Consider the following 17703-nt stretch of genomic DNA (forward strand, 5'->3'; position numbering starts at 1 on the left):
CAATGCTTCCCAGTATACTTAGCAACCTCCTAAATAATTAGACAACTTGCTATATTTTAGCGAAGCTTGTATAGCTTAAGTACTACAAAATAAAGTAATTAATCAAATTAACCAGTTAATGTTGATACTAAGTGTGATAAGAGTCAACAGGCCAGATTTACTAACAGCTTGCATCAGTGCAAACTGTCTTTTGGCTTTAAAATAGTACTGTCAGGATTTACCAAAGATGCGCAGTGAAGAATTAGAGCTAAAAAGGTGTGGACACAGTTATTTCTGCACCTGACCCTATTGAATATGCATTTGTAGGAGTTTTCCTTTCAGGCGCAAAATTGATGGAAGTATTAAACTGAATTGCACAACACAGTTTACTAATGTTTGCCCTCATCAAATTACTGGTATTTGTGCCATTATTTAACGCCCCAAAAAAAGTATGTCTTAAACTATTTTGCACCTGTGTCGTAAGTGGACCACCCGCACCTGATAAACTTCGGCTCTGCTTATTTGTGACTATGCTAATTTACGCTGCGCTTGGTATATTGCGTTGGTCAATATGTAAATAAGATGTTGCATCTGCGTTCTATAATTTGCGTGTTGTCAATAAACCACCCGCAGAAATTTCAATGCCCATCTGCGCTGTTTTTGGAATTGCGTTCTCTTGCTAGTTTGCCCTGTTTAGTAAATCTGGCCCAAAGTCTATTAGTGTATATTTAGATTTTTTTATTTTATTTTTTGTATAGATTTTTTTTTAAATAAGTTTACCGGTTTTGTGTGTGTTCTTGTGTTCACAGGTCTTTATGAGCTTATTCATGACAACACTACTGAATCAAAGAGAACAATAAACATCCTACAGCGTATGAATATCTACCAAGAAGTGTTCCTTAGCATTTTGTACAGAATACTTCCCATCCAGGTGTTCAATCACTTCTGTTTTCTTTGTAAAATGCATGGATTCTCTTGGGCTTTTGCAGAATCAGATTATTTTTTCCCATCCCTTTATGTATGTGTGTGTGTGTGTTTGTTTTGCAGACCTACTTGGAGCCAATTTATTTCTACATCTACACCGTGTTTGCTTTGCAGGCAGTGTATGTCATTGCCCTCTTTATCACTAGTTGGTTACTCAGTGACTCCTGGCTGGCTGGAGCCCTCACTGGAGTCTGGTACATTCTCAACAGGTGTGTTTGCACAATCAGTCTCTCATACACACAAAACTCAACTTTGCAGACCATCTGGTGTGAATAAATTCTTATTATGATGCAGTATGCATCCCAATTCAAGTACGTGTCAAAGCCGATAAGTTTCTATAAAATGTGAATTGAAACTCTCAATGACAGAACAGAAATGAAAATCTATTCAAAATCACAGGCAGAGGCCACCTCATAGGACGTTCCCCCTGGAGCAGTATTAATATTTAAGAAACATCTAAGGTTACTTATGTAACCATGGTTCCCTGAGTAGGGAACGAGACAATGTGTCCTCTAGGGATCGCTATGGGGAACACCTCATCGTGACCCATGTCTGAAGTATACATTGAAAAAACACCAAAAACATGTTGGCCGGCGACAGCCCATGACGTCACTACCGTTCAGACTACAGTATAAATAGGCACTGGGAGAACACGTCATTCACTTCTTTATCTGAATCTTGTGTCCGAAGCATGGCAAGAAACCTAGAAGATGAAGTGTCTTGTTACCTACTTAGGGAAACATGGTTTCATAAGTAACCTGAGACATTCCCTTTCAAGGGAATTTCAAATTGCGTCCTGTAGGGGTGGCTATTGGGAACAGTATACCCACACCACCATGCTGAGGGGAGTGCAGGCCAGAACCATGGCGAGCATTAAGTACCAACTCTACCATTTCCATGGGAGTTGCCCCTGGGACTTTAGACGATTGTCCAATACATTATCCCTTACAGCCAAAGGCGTAGGCTACATACTCAAACTTACCTGTTAGGGCCAGACTCCTGGGCCTGGGGTAGAGCTCAAGGCTTGAAATCAAGATATATTCCTTTAAAGGGATACGATGAAGAGCCTAGCAATATACTACGTTTTGGCCTGTCACACAGGGGCTACCACTTGCTCTTGCATAAGGTTGCTGATGGAATGGTCTCAATGGATCCCTAGTAGCAACACCCTCAACCTACAGAATGATTGTGAGAATCAGAAGGTTAAGTGTACTGCAAGCTAGCCAAAGCTCAGTGCATCCGAGAGGCGAAGGAAGGGCCTAATTCACCTGATGCTGCTTGTTGCCAGGTGCTATGGGGAAAAACAGAGAAATCAATTCTCACGTCAGAGGAGAACTCCAAATTCAGGAAGAGAGTAATGCGCTCATAGGCAACCCTTTTTGGTAAAAGGAGAGTGCTGCTAAACTACCACGAGAACAGCCCACAGAGTGAGGAATTCAACTCCTCAGAAGGGGAGAGAACTCTGGCGCGTTAGGAAAAGCACCATGTTTACAATAGCCCTGCATGTTGAGGGAAACAATGCTTGAAGTGTATTAATAAAATACACACTGGTTGAGTGGAGCCCAAGAAACCAAGGTCTAACCAACTCGAAGAAAGGGAACGAAGCTGAGTGTGTAACAGTTACCGTACAGGATTTCAGAAAGTGCCTTGAGAAAAGAGTCTTGCGTGCACACTTACCACTTATGTGTATTTTAGAAAGTGTGCAAAGTGCTAGTGTGCACACTTACCACTTACATGGATTTTAGAAAGTGTGCAAAGTGTTCAACATGCACATTTACCACCATATGGATTTCAGAAAGTACACAGAGCTCAGCATGTGTACTTGAAGCTTCCTAAGCATTACATTTGGTGCTAAGCTCATAGGCAAGGTGAGCATAGCCTGAGACAGCATTATACAAGAAGATTCTCGCAAATGCCACCTATACTTCCCACTTGATGCGTCAGCAAGAAGGGATATCCAGGTGACCAGGAAGCTCCTCAGGGAGACCCAGCCAGACCTCCTTAGTTTTACAATAATGTGGGGAGTGATGCTCGAATGTGTGTTACTAGAGACAACCTGGTTGAGTGGAGCACAAGGTACCAGGGTCTAACCAACTAAGAGAAAGGGATGAAGCTTAGCGCCTAACCCTTAACGTGCAGGATTTCAGAAAGTGCGCAGAGTTTTGCGTGCACACTTACAACTTATGTGGACTTTAGTAAATGTGCAAAGTGTTCAGCGTGCACGCTTACCACCATGTGGATTTCAGAAAGTACACAGAGCTTAGTGTGTGAACTTCAAGCTACCCAAGCCTCACAAAGGTGCAAAACCGAATGGGAGAGGCAAGCTCAGAGGGAAGGTGAGCACAGCTTGAGACAGCATTATACAATAAGATTCTCGCAAATGCCACCTATACTTCCCACTTGATGCGTCAGCAAGAAGGGATATCCAGGTGACCAGGAAGCTCCTCAGGGAGACCCAGCCAGACCTCATTAGTTTTACAAGCTCAAGCTCAAAATACAGCCCTCTAAGACAAGGGGAGCACTGCCTGAGATAGCATTACACAGGAAGGTTCTTGCAAATGCCACCTATATTTCCCGCTCAATGTGTCAGCAAGAGGGGATATCAAGGTGACCAGGAAGCCCCTCAGGCCAACCTAGTCAGACATTCAGGAAATTTTGTAGTGCCGTTCTGGGGGCCTAATGATCAAGAAGGCTCCCGCAGAAGCCTATGACCTGGCTGCATGATCCAGGATGCATGAAGCCGTAACCAGGGCTATCATACTGGCTGGTGAAGTATTGACGAGTGAAGTAAGACTGCAAGTCGAGCTCCTGGTTTCTGAATCCAGCCAAGGTAGTGCTCACAGAGGACCTACAGTACCTTAGAAAGGACAGAAACCCACAGGTCCTGGAAAAATACTGTAAAGAAATTTATTATATTATACATATAACCATTTTGCACATTAATACATATATATAGAATGGTTCCCTCCAGGCCGGACCATCAGTAAGGTGGATACTATGAAGCCATAGAACCAAACAAAAATCATGGGTCCAGCATAGGACACTAATGCAGGAAGTTCCTACCTAACCTCGGTCAGGTGGGGAGATGGTACACGGGGGAATTAGGAAGGAGAAGATAAGACAGATGTTAAACCCCCCGAAGGAAATTAGTATATACTCTAGTATCACTCTAATCTGGATGAAAGTGCTGACACCTCGTCTGGATCCCATCACTTATCTTGCCTACCTCCCTTTGACCCACGATTCCTACTACCTGCAGGTGGGGTAGTGCGCGAGCTGTGACTCTATCCTTCTGTACCCATTTCTGTGCCCATTTCTGATCATCCTCAGATCATGAAGGGCCAGGACTCCTGGGTTGTAAGGTCTCAGTCCTGGACCTTCGTGGAATGAAGGATTTGAAGGCCGCTGAGCACGCCTTCCCCTCCCTGAACTTCTCAACCACTGTCTCGACAGATGTATCAAAGTTTAAACGGCGAGATGTATCCTAAAAGACTTACATCTTAAGAGAAGATGCTTCCCCCATGGAGAGATAGCATGGCAGCTTCTCTTTAACAGGTGGCATCTTCTCATAGCCATTCTTACGCATAACTAGTATGCCGAAATTTGTGGATGTGGATGAGAATGGTTTTATTTTTTTATTTCAAGCCGGAGTGCAGCATAATGTGGTTAACTGAGAAGGACTTGATATAAACCATCTGTCCAACAACTATACATTTCCTATATAAACAAAAGGAAATTACTGATAGGGAGAAATTTCCCTTCAGATCCTTTCCATATTCTCACCGCAACGCAACACGCAGCATGCATTCAGCTCAACACTTTCCGCACACACGCTAGATTACCACAGAAATCAAGCCAGATTCTCTCTCTTCACTACACACACACCCAAAGTATGCAATCCATGTGAATCGAAGGTATCAGAGCAAAGCCTCTGGCGAGAAACATGCAGTCCTAAACGCTGTACACTTCAAACAAAACAGTCAATGAAGACAAAGAAGAGAATGACGTGTTCTCCGGTGCCTATTTATATTATAGTCACACCGGTATTGACGTCATGGGCTATCTCCGGCCAACATGTTTTTGGTGTTTTTTCAATGTATGCTTTAGACACGGGTCACGGCGAGGCGTTCCCTCATAGCAACCCCTAGAGGATACAGTTTTAAGTTTCCTTGAAAGGGAACAATTGATTCCCACACCAGACTATCTGTTGAGCTGATTGGGAAGCTCAATCAAGCAGCACAATGTTTTGATTGCACCACAAAGTTTACACATTGTAGGAAATCAGCTTGTGAATGGCTTGTTTATAGTTGTTCCTGCATTGTAAAAAAAAGAAGTACTGTAGCATTGAAAAAACACTTTTTTCTTATGTTTTCTTTTTCTGACAGCTTAAGCTTGTGTTTTCTGTGTTTGATTGCATTCTTGATTTGTGTGCAGAGTGGATACCACACGTGTGGAGTTTACAATCTCGCTAAGGGAGAACTGGTCAATACCTTTCTTTGCTCTTCAGGTGGCTGCCATAACATGCTACTTAAGGCCACAGCTAAAACCTATTCACCAGGTAATATTATATCCTGATCAATATAGATGTCAATTCCATTACTACTTCAGATTCAGATTGGTGACGAAAAGTCTGATACTTTTCGACGAACCAACTCTTTCAGACAATTTGTGACAATTTGTGAACCAGTTCAAATAAATATTCAAAATTTCTTTGGCATCTTCACTAAATTAATTATCACTAATATGTAATGCTGTCATCCTGCCAGGTTAAAATACATGCTTTAACACTGCAAACATAATACTCTGCAGTTAAATTATTTTCATGTCTTGATTGAACAGTTTTTACATATTATAATAAGATGTTGTTTAATATAAAATGCATATTTACATTAACATTTTGTCATTTAGCCGATGCTTTTATCCAAATTCACTTACAAATGAGGACAATGAAAGCAATCACAAAAGAGCAATGATATACAGTTAGCATAATGCAGTGCACTTAGTAAGTTTTTTTTTATTTTATTTTTTATTATTATTATATAATATTATATAAATAGAATAGAGCTAGCTAGTGTTAGAGTAATTTTTTACTTTTGTCAATTGTGTGATAAATAAAACAAAACAGAATAAAAAAATATTAGAGAAGCTAGTGTTAGTATTTATTTTTATTTTTTTTAATCAAGCACTTAGCAAATTAATACAGTGCAATTCTAAATTACATGTTAACTATAGTAGAGGGTCAAATAAGAGATGTGTTTTTAGCCGATACTTGAATATGGACTGCTCGGATTGAGTTGGGCAGGTCATTCCACCAGGAGGGAACATTTCATAAAAAAAATCTGTAAAAAAAAAAAAAAAAAACCTATACTCCCATAGGAGTATAATAATCGCCGTGCAGTTACACCAGTGGCCGTGCAGTTACACTGGGTTATTGAAAAGGCTTCAGTATTTTGAAAAAAAAAAAAAAGTTTTCCTCATTGCATCTTAGCAGACGCATTTGAATACTATCATCCCATAAATTTTGCATCTGAAAGGGAAATTCCTACAAATGCATATCAAGTAACTGTGTCCAGGCCTTTTCAGTGCTAATTCATCACTGTGCATCTTTAGTAAGGCCTGATTCTAGTCTTTACAATGGCATATGCTCTACAAATGTCCTACATCCCATACTTTTCACAACTCTTAAAACTGTTTGATGGAGTGTTTTTTTAAAAGCTGAACAATTCACATGTTCTTACTCAACATGAACACATTATACTTCTAGCCATCACGGCCTTTTTTAAATTTCTATCAAAAATCAAACTACCCTGACTAAGGTCTATAATATCAGCAGCTTACTCATTAAGTATCTGCAATGTGGACATGTCAAAGTCCAAGACTGCTCTTAGTTCAGCTAGTGTAATGGTGACTTGGGTTGCAACCATTTGTTAAAGGGGGGGTGAAATGCTCGTTTTCACTCAATATCCTGTTAATCTTGAGTACCTATAGAGTAGTACTGCATACTTCATAACTCCAAGAAGTCTTTAGTTTTATTATATTCATAAGAGAAAGATAGTCTGTACCGATTTTTCCCGGAAAAACACGACCGGCTGGAGGCGTGACGTGTAGGCGGAGCTAAAGAATCACGAGTGCGAGTAGGCTTTTGCGTTGAGAGCGTTTGGAAACTGTGACATTACCGTGAGGGAAAAACCATCATCCAAAACAAACCATGACTTAAAGTCAGATTCAGCCGTTTATTTATGATCCAGAATCAGATCCTGAGGCTGAAACTGAACGAGAGCAGCAGCAGGAACGACTCGCTCCGAGCGGGGCTCGAACCCGGGTCTCCGGCATGGGAGGCGGATGCAATAACAAGGAGGCAGAGATATTTGAAGCAGTTTTACTCACCGCATGCGGTTCCAACACACGATCGTGACCCTTTTTCGTTGGTATTGCATCATCCTTAAGAAATAAACGATACGCAAATCCGTCGTCAAACTGGGCCTTGTTTGTAAAACAAGCATCTTCGAAATGCAGGGAACAAACAAAAACACTTGCACAACTCCGTTGATGCTCTGTAAAAATAAACTCCATCCACTGGTCCCTTAATGCTGTTTTTTTTTTTTTTTTTTTTTTGGTAATCTGTGCAGGGTTGTCTTGCCCTGGCAACCAAAAACACACTTCTTTTGTGACTTTTCGCGACGCTCTCGCTCTGATCAGTGAATGTCTGTGCTCTCAGTGCTCTGCTCTACGGGAGCGCGCACTCTTCCGGCAAAAGTGCCCTTAGGACCCATATAAGGAAATTCCGCTCCATCTAACGTCACACAGAGCCATACTCGAAAAAAACTTGTGACAAACCGGAAGGAGTATTTTGGGAACAAAAATACTCCTTCAAACATACAACTTAATTTTTGAAACTTTGTCCATGTTAAGCATGGGAATCCAACTCTTTAACAGTGTAAAAAACTCAGTATGCATGAAATAGCATTTCACCCCCCCTTTAAATTTGACTTTCAAGATCTGTTGACTTGAGAACTACTGTCACCAGATGACATGAGCTAGGTCAAAAAATGTGAAATTGAAAAATATGTTTCTGAACACTCCCTCTGCCATCAGTTATTTGGATAAATGAATAACCCTGCTCCAAATTCAAACTATTTTTTTAAAACAGTGAAATGTTGGCCTTGTCCCAAGTGACACACTTTATGTGCATTTGTATCCTTGCAGTCTCACATTGGCCGCCGTTTACCATGTACATCTAAACTGTAATGGGTATCCCATTTGTCAGACTCTGCGAGTAACACAGCAGACTTCATCCCAACAGTCACAAAAGTATGGGCTCTGAGGAAGACTGTATGGGCTTAGAGTGCCATTTGGAACAGGACCATTTCGATAGCACCACAGAGCCACAGAAATGAATCTAAAAATGGCTTACATTGCATTATTTCCATATTGGAATAAGACAGGTTAAAGAATCAGCAAAATTACAAACTTCAGCTTTAAATGTAATTTAAATGTAATTCAGTCAAATAAGTCTGTCAGTTTTGTTTACTCATTAGGCAAATTAATGAAAAATGGCTAATAATGAAAATACGAGAAAAGAAAGTTGTGATAAATATGTCTGACTGCTTGCCGCTGTTGTGAAATAGTTTTATTAAATATGAAATGGAGGTTAGCGATTGCAAGTGTAAGTGAAATATTTACTCTGCCGAACACATATTTGTTCTCTCTCAGTATGTTCTCTCAGCACAGACTCTTAATTGCTTTCCTGACATATGGTATATCACTGGAAATATTCTCATTGTATGAGCTCTGAAGAAAGAGCAAGGTTTTTGTATGTTTGGTGAGTAGAATTGAACATTGTTTTGTCTACCACAGAGGGTGGTACTGTGGCTGGTGTTCATCTCCACCTTCTGCTTCTGTTTGACATGGCAATTCAATCAGTTTGTCCTGCTGGTGCAGGCCCTTATAATCTTTACTCTGGATTGCCTGGACTTCCTTACAGCAGAACAGGTAACACTCAAAGACACGTTTTAGAGGCTTTCCGCTTTATGGAATTCAAGTGAGGTTGGATATTAATATATTTCTGCCTGTAGGTGGTTTCTCTGTACCTGATGCAGGTGTTGAGTCTGTTATTGGTGTGGTTACTGCAGTTCTGCAATTCTATGATTCTGGGCTCCCTTGTGCTCAGCTTCATTGTGTCTGCCCTCCTCATCAAACACTTCCAGGTCAGTGATTTAAATTGGGAACGTGAGAGCGTAAAACCTTTTTTTTGTGTGTGTGTGTGATTCTAAGAACATGTATGTTACATGAAATCCTAGATACCATATGTATTTATCTATTCAATATGTTTATTTTCATCCAGGTTGTGCCATTTTTAGCATGTGTTCATCTGCAATACTTTATAGTCTAAAGCATTTTGTCAGATCTTAGAATGACATTGAGCAGAACTCCTTGTAAGGTTAATGGTTTAGACTATACTGGATATGTTAATATGCTCCTTAAAGATTATGATTAATTGTTTGTACCCGAATCTGATAAAAGTAAACACAATGCTTCCCAGAGAATCTCAGGGATGAGTTTTATATGTGTTTGCTGGGATGTGAGCTCTAGTATTGTATTCTGAATTGCCAAACAGAATAAAAATAAAGAAATAAATAAATCTAAAGCCCTATTTAGGCAGTTTAGTTTCATCAACTTTAATATGTTTATGCAGTACCTCATTTAATTCCATTCAAGCATTATTTGTTGTAAAGATGCAGCATGTAGGAGTTACAACCTTGCTTAGTTTTTGTTTTATTGAACTACCTGTAAGTAAAATATATTTAATTATTTCTTGTTGTTGTTGTTTTTTTATTAAAGATGACATATCATGAAAATATGACTTTTCGAGGTTTTAAGTGCTATAATCAGGTCCCCAGTCCATCTACCAACCAAGGAAATGTGAAAAAGATTAACCCAGTAACTTTGTTTTGCTAAACCTTTGTCTGAAAGCGTCTGAGAAAACGAGTGTGTCAGATTTCACTCCCTAGGTGGCATGGCAAAGGGATCTCATTATAATATCATCGCTCCTTAATCTAAAGACAACGGTGTACCAGCTCTAATGTCATGGCGAAAGTTTGAGCAAAACATACTAACTGTTATGTCTTTGGCTGCACAAACTAGCACAGAACACTATTTAGAGTCCCAGCCTCAGAGGAGACAAGAGAACAATGGATTGTTTTATTTATTTACTGTATATTGCTGCTGCCACACAGATCTAAGATACACATGCAATTTATTTCCCAGCGTATTACCTTCACAGACATAACGGACTGTTTTTGTAACTCGTGTGTGTTTTAGCATAAACTTGTAAATGAATGAGAACTTAGTTTAGTACTCACATTCTTTGACAGCCGCTTTCTGTCCATGTGCTTCAGATGTGTGCACACAGAAAACCCTATATCAGAAGTTCAAATCATTTGCATGATTTCAGCATGATTTCAGCTGGATAACCATGATAATCTGATAATCAGAACCATAACAGATGTTTTTAGCAGGTTTGAACTTTGATGGCACAGCTCTTTTTCAGAAAAGGGTGCAGGGTAGGGCTGGTAATCGATTCCAAAAAGAATCGATACCTAACTTCTGAGGCAATGGGAATCGAGAGTCGATTCCAAAGGACTCCTCATTCAGAGCATTTTTCAGTTCAACAAAGCTTGTCTAATTTGTGCTCTGCATTTAACCCATCCGAAGTGCACACACACAGAGCAGTGAACACACACACTGTGAACACACACCCGGAGCATGGGGCAGCCATTTATGCTGCGGCACCCGGGGAGCAGTTGGGGGTTCGATGCCTTGCTCAAGGGCACCCTAAGTCGTGGTATTGAAGGTGGAGAGAGAACTGCACATGCACTCCCCTCACCTACAATTCCTGCCGGCCCGGGACTCGAACTCCCAACCTTTCGATTGGGAGTCCGACTCTCTAACCATTAGGCCACGACTCCCCCTAGAGAAGTACCATTCACCTCCCTCATGCTCGCTAAAAGCTGTAATTATGAGAGTTTTGAGATAAAAGATTATTTCAATTTTTATATTTTTATTACCATTCGCCTCCCTGCTCACTAAAAGTGATTCGAAATGTGATTAGTTTCCTGATTTGGATAGATTTAATGATTTAAAGATTAAAAAAACAGCAAAAAAAAAAAAAAATTCAGATTCAGAAGTTATTTTCTGATGGAACTGGTTTATGTTGTCTGCAATTTTGACAGAATAAATTATGACTTGATCGAGGGTCTTGATCTTATTTCCATCTAAAATACTATTTTAAAATACTATGTTTTTTTTTAACATTTCTGTCATCCGATGATAATTCTAAAAGAAAACGTCACAAACATAGATCAGTGGCCAAGAGCGCATCTGTTTGACATATCAACATTGAAATCTATCAGTTATTGTTATTGTTCTGGTTATTTTGTTTCAGTTTACAGTTTGTTCATTTTGTGGAAAGCATACAGTCAAAGTGAACTTCATCATTCAGCTGAACTCTGCACATTTATTTAAGACACTTCATGTCTTGTTCTGCTAAGCTGCTAACCTGCTAAGCTGTGGGCTATGACTATAATTTCACATGCAAAGCAGACAAAATGACAATTTATGTATCTTTTTTTTTTTTTTTTTTTTACAAATAATGCATAATATAATGTTAAGGATACTTTCTACGACTTTTATCCTTCAGTCATGGTGAGGTTAGGTTCCTTCAATAAAAACAAAATTAGGAATCGAAAACAACAGAAAGGAATCGAAACCCATTAATTGCAGAATTGAACATCCCTAGTGTGTTCAGCAGCAGCTCATTTGGATTTAAAGAAACAGGCCTGAAAAAAACAGCGTGTTTCTGCTTCCACTCAAAATAGTAGTTTTTTTTTTAAATGTGTGTGGAGTATTTTGAGCCGAAACTTCAGACAAATTCTGGGGACACTAGAGACTTATATTGCACACTGTAAAAAGGGACATTAATAGGTCTCCTTTAAATGACATGTTACCCATGTAAAAGAAACAAATTCAGAACTGTTTTCAAATTTGTCTACTTTATTTGTAAAAGTGGTGGGATGGAAAAATAACATGTGAAGCAGTTTTTTTTTTTTATAGGCTCAATAATGTTATTTCTCCTAATAGTCCCATGTGCTCGTTGATATTTCCCGTATAATGAATTAGGCCTAGTGCGACTAAATAAATAATGTATTAGGTCAGTTCCATGTGATGGCTAAATACAGTAGGCACACTCATCACTGAACCGAAAGCAATTACTTTAAAGACATTTCCTAAAAACGCATCGCATCCATTTTAGACAAAAAAAAAAAAAAAAAAATGTTAACATGAGGCACTTCATCTCTTTTGTTTTCTTGCCCAAGCTTTATCTGTGTTCCCTAACACCCACTCCCTATTTTGATTGAAAACTGAGGCTAAGAATATGGTTGTAGTTTATTTATTAATATCTGCTGTGTGCGTGTGTGGCTTTCAGACGGGACTAAAGACGGGCGGCTTTGTCATACGAGTAGGAAAACTGGCTCTTCACACGCTCCTAGTCCTCACATTAACTTTCACCATCAATTATTCAGCCAAGGTGAGCTATGAATCGTATTCTACATCATCCGCCCTGTCATTAATGATAAAATAGAACTTCTCTACCGTCTCCTCCTGAGACACTAGCTTTGCTTTCACTCTCATTGTCTTTCTTCATATCTCACTCTCATGAAAACCCACATCCCCGTTCTCATGAGACACTTCCATGAATGATTTCATCCTTCACTCTCTCTCCATTTTAATTGGCAGAAAATGCTCCAGCTGAAATCAGACGAGCACATCTTTAAGTTCATAAAGGCCAAGTTTGGCTTCGGAGCAACGAGGTAAGTCTTTGGTCAGCTCTCGTGGCGCTACATCTAAGCCTTTTATCATCAATCAAATGCCATGTCGTGGTGTCTTATTCAGAAGTGAGATCTACTCCGAGACTAGAGCGAGCCATTAATCTGCTGTGATTAAATGCGTCCAGCTCTGGTGGAAAAATAACGTCTGGCACACAATATAATCTGCTCATCCACTAGATATTTATGAAGCCATTTCAGTTGATCAGATGAATTGCTGCTTCCAATAATCTGTATAATATATACCCTGCCACCCGCACTCCCTCCCTTCCTCTTTCTTTCAGAGACTTTGATGCCAGTCTCTATCTGTGTGAAGAGGCTTTTGGCTTGTTGCCATTGGATACATTTGAGCGCTTGGCTGGCACAGTGCTGCTCTATCCGTATCTGTGCACCCTCAGTGCGCTCTTCATCTTGCTGCTGCTGGTGGCGCTCTCTAATCTCAGGTAAAACTACCGCATCACTTCCTCTCTGTGGGAAATGCTCAGGCCGTATGCTACGCATTAACAAGACGCGTATCTGGGAATTCAAATAACCTCATAATGTTAATTTTTTCTAATTAGGGCACAAAAATAGGCTGAAAAATGACCAACAGAGCAGTGATTATAGCTTCATAACCACCTTGTCTACCACAGGTCATAATGCTAATTTACAATTAGAGTTATGAGTCTTTATTAGATGTGCTACACAATAATTGGACACTAGATGTATTTTTTTGCCATTAGGGCTTTTAAATGTGTTATTATGTTCCGTTTAAACTCAAAGCACATTTGCTGTTGCTTTAAGGGCTGCTGTGACCCTCTTTTTGTTCTCTTTCCTTATCAGAATCACAGGAGCTCATAAACACCCAGAGGCTTTGCACCACACACACACACACACACACACACATAAACTAATCAGATAGGTTGTTAACCCTTCCATACTTTAAGAAAAATAAACAAACACACACATACGCTTGGACACTGAATAATAGAGCTGGCATTGTGTTTTAATGTGTGGTAGTGTTCTTTTTTGTTTCCTAATTCTACATCCAAGCACGAATGGGTCGGGCCAAGCGAGCAGGGAGGAAGAGGAGAGGACCTTTAGGATACGTCCGGACGTCGCTTATAATCTCTTGCACACTGTCTTCTTCGGCCTGCTCGCCTTTTCCACTATGAGGTAAGCAAGTTGTAAATTAGAAAGTTCTGTTGCTTTCATATCACATATCTCTTTCCCTCCATGCAAATATTTTCCGTCTATATTTTCCTCACTCTGTCGTCTGTAATTTCATTCCCTGCTGCTGCTGCTATGGTGCATCTCGATTTCAACCTCTTTACTGCTTCCACTTTCATTTCCTGTCCTCCACACCGCTTCTGATTTGTGATCTTCCTCATCTTATTAGTCTGTATCCCAAGTTGACAGTTCATTCGTGATTTTAATGATGAATGAATTATGGTAGAACACTGCGATATCGCTTCATAAAGTTTAGTTTGGTGTCAGAGTAGTAATAGAGTTGAAAATGAATGCTGTTTGAGTATTTCATGTTTGCAGTGTGTTGTCTGAGCTTTATGATGAAACAGAAAGCATCAATAGATTTGTATCTTCGCTGCTGGCAGGATGAAATATTTGTGGACTGGCCACATGTGTCCTTTCGCTGCCTTTGGGGTGTGTGGAAAGGAGGTGTGGTCATTGTATCTGAGGGTCCTTCACTGCAACACCAAAACCATGGTGAGCCACTGAGATCTGTCACACAAACGCACATTTACATTTAGTCATTTAACAGACACTTACATTGTAAATTTGAGATATTGGCAATAGCATTCAAAAGCTTGGGAAATTTCAGTAAAAAACAACAATGACATTTTATTACATATTATAATAACTTTTCTATTTCAATGTATCTTACGCAATTTACTTCTGTGACGGTAGCCATTACAACAGTGTCACACGATACTTCAGAATTTATTCTAAAATGCTTATTTGATGCTCAAGTAACGTTTCTCATTATTATCAATAATACTTCTTTGAGTAGAACGTTATAAAGCATTTATTTAAATTATACATATTTTGTAATAGAGATGTATGTACTGTCACTTTAATGTGACTTTGCTGAATAAAAGTTTTTTCTAACGAAAAATAATAAGAAATACCCCAAACTTTTGAATGCACACATAAACACACTGAAGAGAGCTATAAAAAAGGAGAAATGAGACCGAGGTAATACAAAGTAACATATTTCGGGATATATACAGTATTCTGTATAAATATGACTCTCTAATTAAAGAACTATGTCTTCCAGTGAAACTTGTCTCATGTTTGGGGTATGCTGTGTAATGTGAGAGGAACACATGAATAATTTACATAAAAAAGTCGCTTACTAATGCACAGTCCAAATCCAAGTCTTATTTCCTTGCATATTATTCACACTTTCACATGAATCAAAACATGTTTTCAAACTTTTCACTTTTTGTAAGTTCACTGTAGTTAGTACAGCAATTTTCAACATTTTCTAATAATATTTCTTGCATTGGCTGCAAAGCTGACAACTTCCTCACAGTATCTTACCCCAACGCATCTGACACATTTTGCTTCCCAGCAACTATTAATGACTATGTTGCCAATTCACTAACATAAGTTTACCTTGCTCTCCTCTATACTCAATACAAGCAATAGCAAAAAACAGGGTCTAAAAATAAAACTCAGCATGTATAAAAGCCCACAACAGATGGTTATCACATATATCTATATACAAGTGTAATTTTGAAGCTATAATGCTCAATGTTATCAACTAATATTGAGTTTCAGTAAGGCATGCTTTTTTCTTCTGCATAAATGTGTAAGGTTGCACACACAGCTGAACATTTAATTTCTCCACTAGGTGGCAATGTAGTTACAGCCCTCGATCCTAAACCATCACGTCCTGTTTCTTTCCATTTATATGGTTATTTATCCATTTATGTTATTAATCTGTTTCCACAGATGAGACTGATCAGGTACTCTGTTCCTATTGTAATACTGGCATTCCTTTATTACAAGGTAAGACATTTTCAACTATGCTGTCATGTATCTATTTGCATATATTGCTAAACTGCCTGGGTGGCGCAGGAATCCTAGTGCACGCAAATGGAATTTGTATCACACTGTGTGTGTGTTAGTTCTGATTCCACAATGCAATTTTTTTTTTTTTTTTTTCTGTCTGTTAACACAGCAGTGGGAATGAGCAATCAGATATGAATAGTGTATGTTTGTGTATTTGGATGTTTGTTGGGCTGCTTTGTTGATCATTGATTATTGTGAGTCACTCCCATTAGAGCAGTCTCACGCTCTCCCTCCATCTCAATCGCTGTCTTTCTGTTGACAGTTCTGGCCCAGACTGATGGAGGAGATTTCTGAGCTGAGAGAGTTTTATGATCCAGACACTGTGGAGCTAATGGAGTGGATCAGGTAAAGCAGCTATAATCTTCCTTTTACATGCTACAAGCAAATTCTCACAGACAACAATCAGACCCTAGGTCTGCAACCTTAGGCACGCAAGCCACGATTGCACTATGAAGGGTACTCATAAGAGCTTGAGATTAATATTATATGATTTGTTTTATTTACTTAGTTGTTTATTTTAGAAGTGTTGAAGTCCCTCACATATGCATGCCAAACTTCTTTTGCAGTAATCCATCCTTATCATCACACAATCTGTGGTGGAGTTGGGTTGAGTGTTTTCTTGTTGTTTTTTTGCCGCTCATAGAATAATTAGTAGAACTGAGAAGATGCTCCCGCTAGCAGCATTTTATAATAAGTGCTACAAACACATAATAACGAATCAGTCTGGTAACATGGTCTTTAACGGGGTAGTTCACCTAAAAATGAAAAATAGCTGAAAATGTACTCACCCTCAGGCCATCCAAGATGAAGATGAGTTTGTTTCTTTATCAGAACAGATTTAGAGAAATTTTGCATTAAATCACTCACCAATTAATCCTCTTCAGTGAATGGGTGCCGATGTTCTATATTTCTGCGCAAATATGACTCAAATCATAATCATTTATCAAAACAGTATGCGAGTCTTTGCTTTCAGTATCTGGTGTGACCCCTTTTGCAGCAATAACTGCAGGTAACATTTCTTGTGGCTGCTGATTTGTCCTGCACAACATCTTGTAGGAATTTTAGCCCATTCCTCAGTACAGATGAATTAATTCAACTCTGTGATGTTGGTGGGTTTCCTTCTATAAACTGCTTTCTTCTGGTCTTTTCCAAAATATTAACTTTGTTCTTCTGTAGCTGTTCTTTGATAAAACAACTTATGTGCTTGGGGTTGTTGTCTTGCTGCATGACCCAGTTTCTTGAGACTCAGAGCATAGATGGATGTCCTGACATTTTTCAAAACAGGCCCAAACCATGATACTACCACCACACATCTCCTTCCTCCTAGCATAAAGCTTCTCATTTAAACCAAAAAGTTCTATTTTGGTCTCATCCGTCCACAACACATTCTTTGAACAGTCCTCTGGTTTGTCCAAATGATCTTTAATAAACTTCAGATGGGCAGACATTTTCTTTTTGGATAGCAGTGGCGTTCTCCTTGCAATTCTGCTATGTACATCATGGTGTTCTCATGATGATGGACTACACTGGGTTACCCTAAGTTGCTTTGCTACCTTGCGGACTATTGCACATCTTGCTTTTAGAGTGATCTTTATTGGTCAACAAACTCATGGGGAGTGTAACATTGGTCCTGAATTTCCCCTTTTTGTACACAGTGTGTCTGAGTGTGGAAAGGTGAGGTCCAAACACTTTAGAGGTGGTTTGGTAAACATTTCTAGCCTGATGAGCAACAGCAACTCTTTTTCTGAGGTCCTCGGAGATCTCCATTGTTTGTGCCATG

The 17703-nt window shown here is 39.3% G+C and overlaps 1 protein-coding gene across 8 annotated transcripts in view; it reads left to right on the plus strand.

Moving 5' to 3' along the window:
• The window catches only part of LOC127962087 (probable C-mannosyltransferase DPY19L3), a 54660-nt gene that overhangs the window by 12212 nt on the left and 24745 nt on the right, over window positions 1–17703 (plus strand). For 6 of the 8 annotated variants that reach the window (XM_052561535.1, XM_052561531.1, XM_052561530.1 and 3 more), the window contains 12 exons: window positions 789–910; window positions 1027–1172; window positions 5398–5521; window positions 8821–8955; window positions 9039–9170; window positions 12449–12550; window positions 12760–12833; window positions 13133–13291; window positions 13848–14003; window positions 14441–14552; window positions 15804–15860; window positions 16186–16268. In XM_052561535.1, the coding sequence (XP_052417495.1) occupies window positions 789–910; window positions 1027–1172; window positions 5398–5521; window positions 8821–8955; window positions 9039–9170; window positions 12449–12550; window positions 12760–12833; window positions 13133–13291; window positions 13848–14003; window positions 14441–14552; window positions 15804–15860; window positions 16186–16268 (1402 nt within the window). The remainder of the gene's footprint in view (window positions 1–788; window positions 911–1026; window positions 1173–5397; window positions 5522–8820; window positions 8956–9038; window positions 9171–12448; window positions 12551–12759; window positions 12834–13132; window positions 13292–13847; window positions 14004–14440; window positions 14553–15803; window positions 15861–16185; window positions 16269–17703) is intronic. The other 2 variants (XM_052561533.1, XM_052561534.1) reach the window with 1 other exon arrangement.

This window comes from Carassius gibelio, chromosome B7 (assembly GCF_023724105.1).
Source record: "Carassius gibelio isolate Cgi1373 ecotype wild population from Czech Republic chromosome B7, carGib1.2-hapl.c, whole genome shotgun sequence".
NCBI lineage: Eukaryota > Metazoa > Chordata > Actinopteri > Cypriniformes > Cyprinidae > Carassius > Carassius gibelio.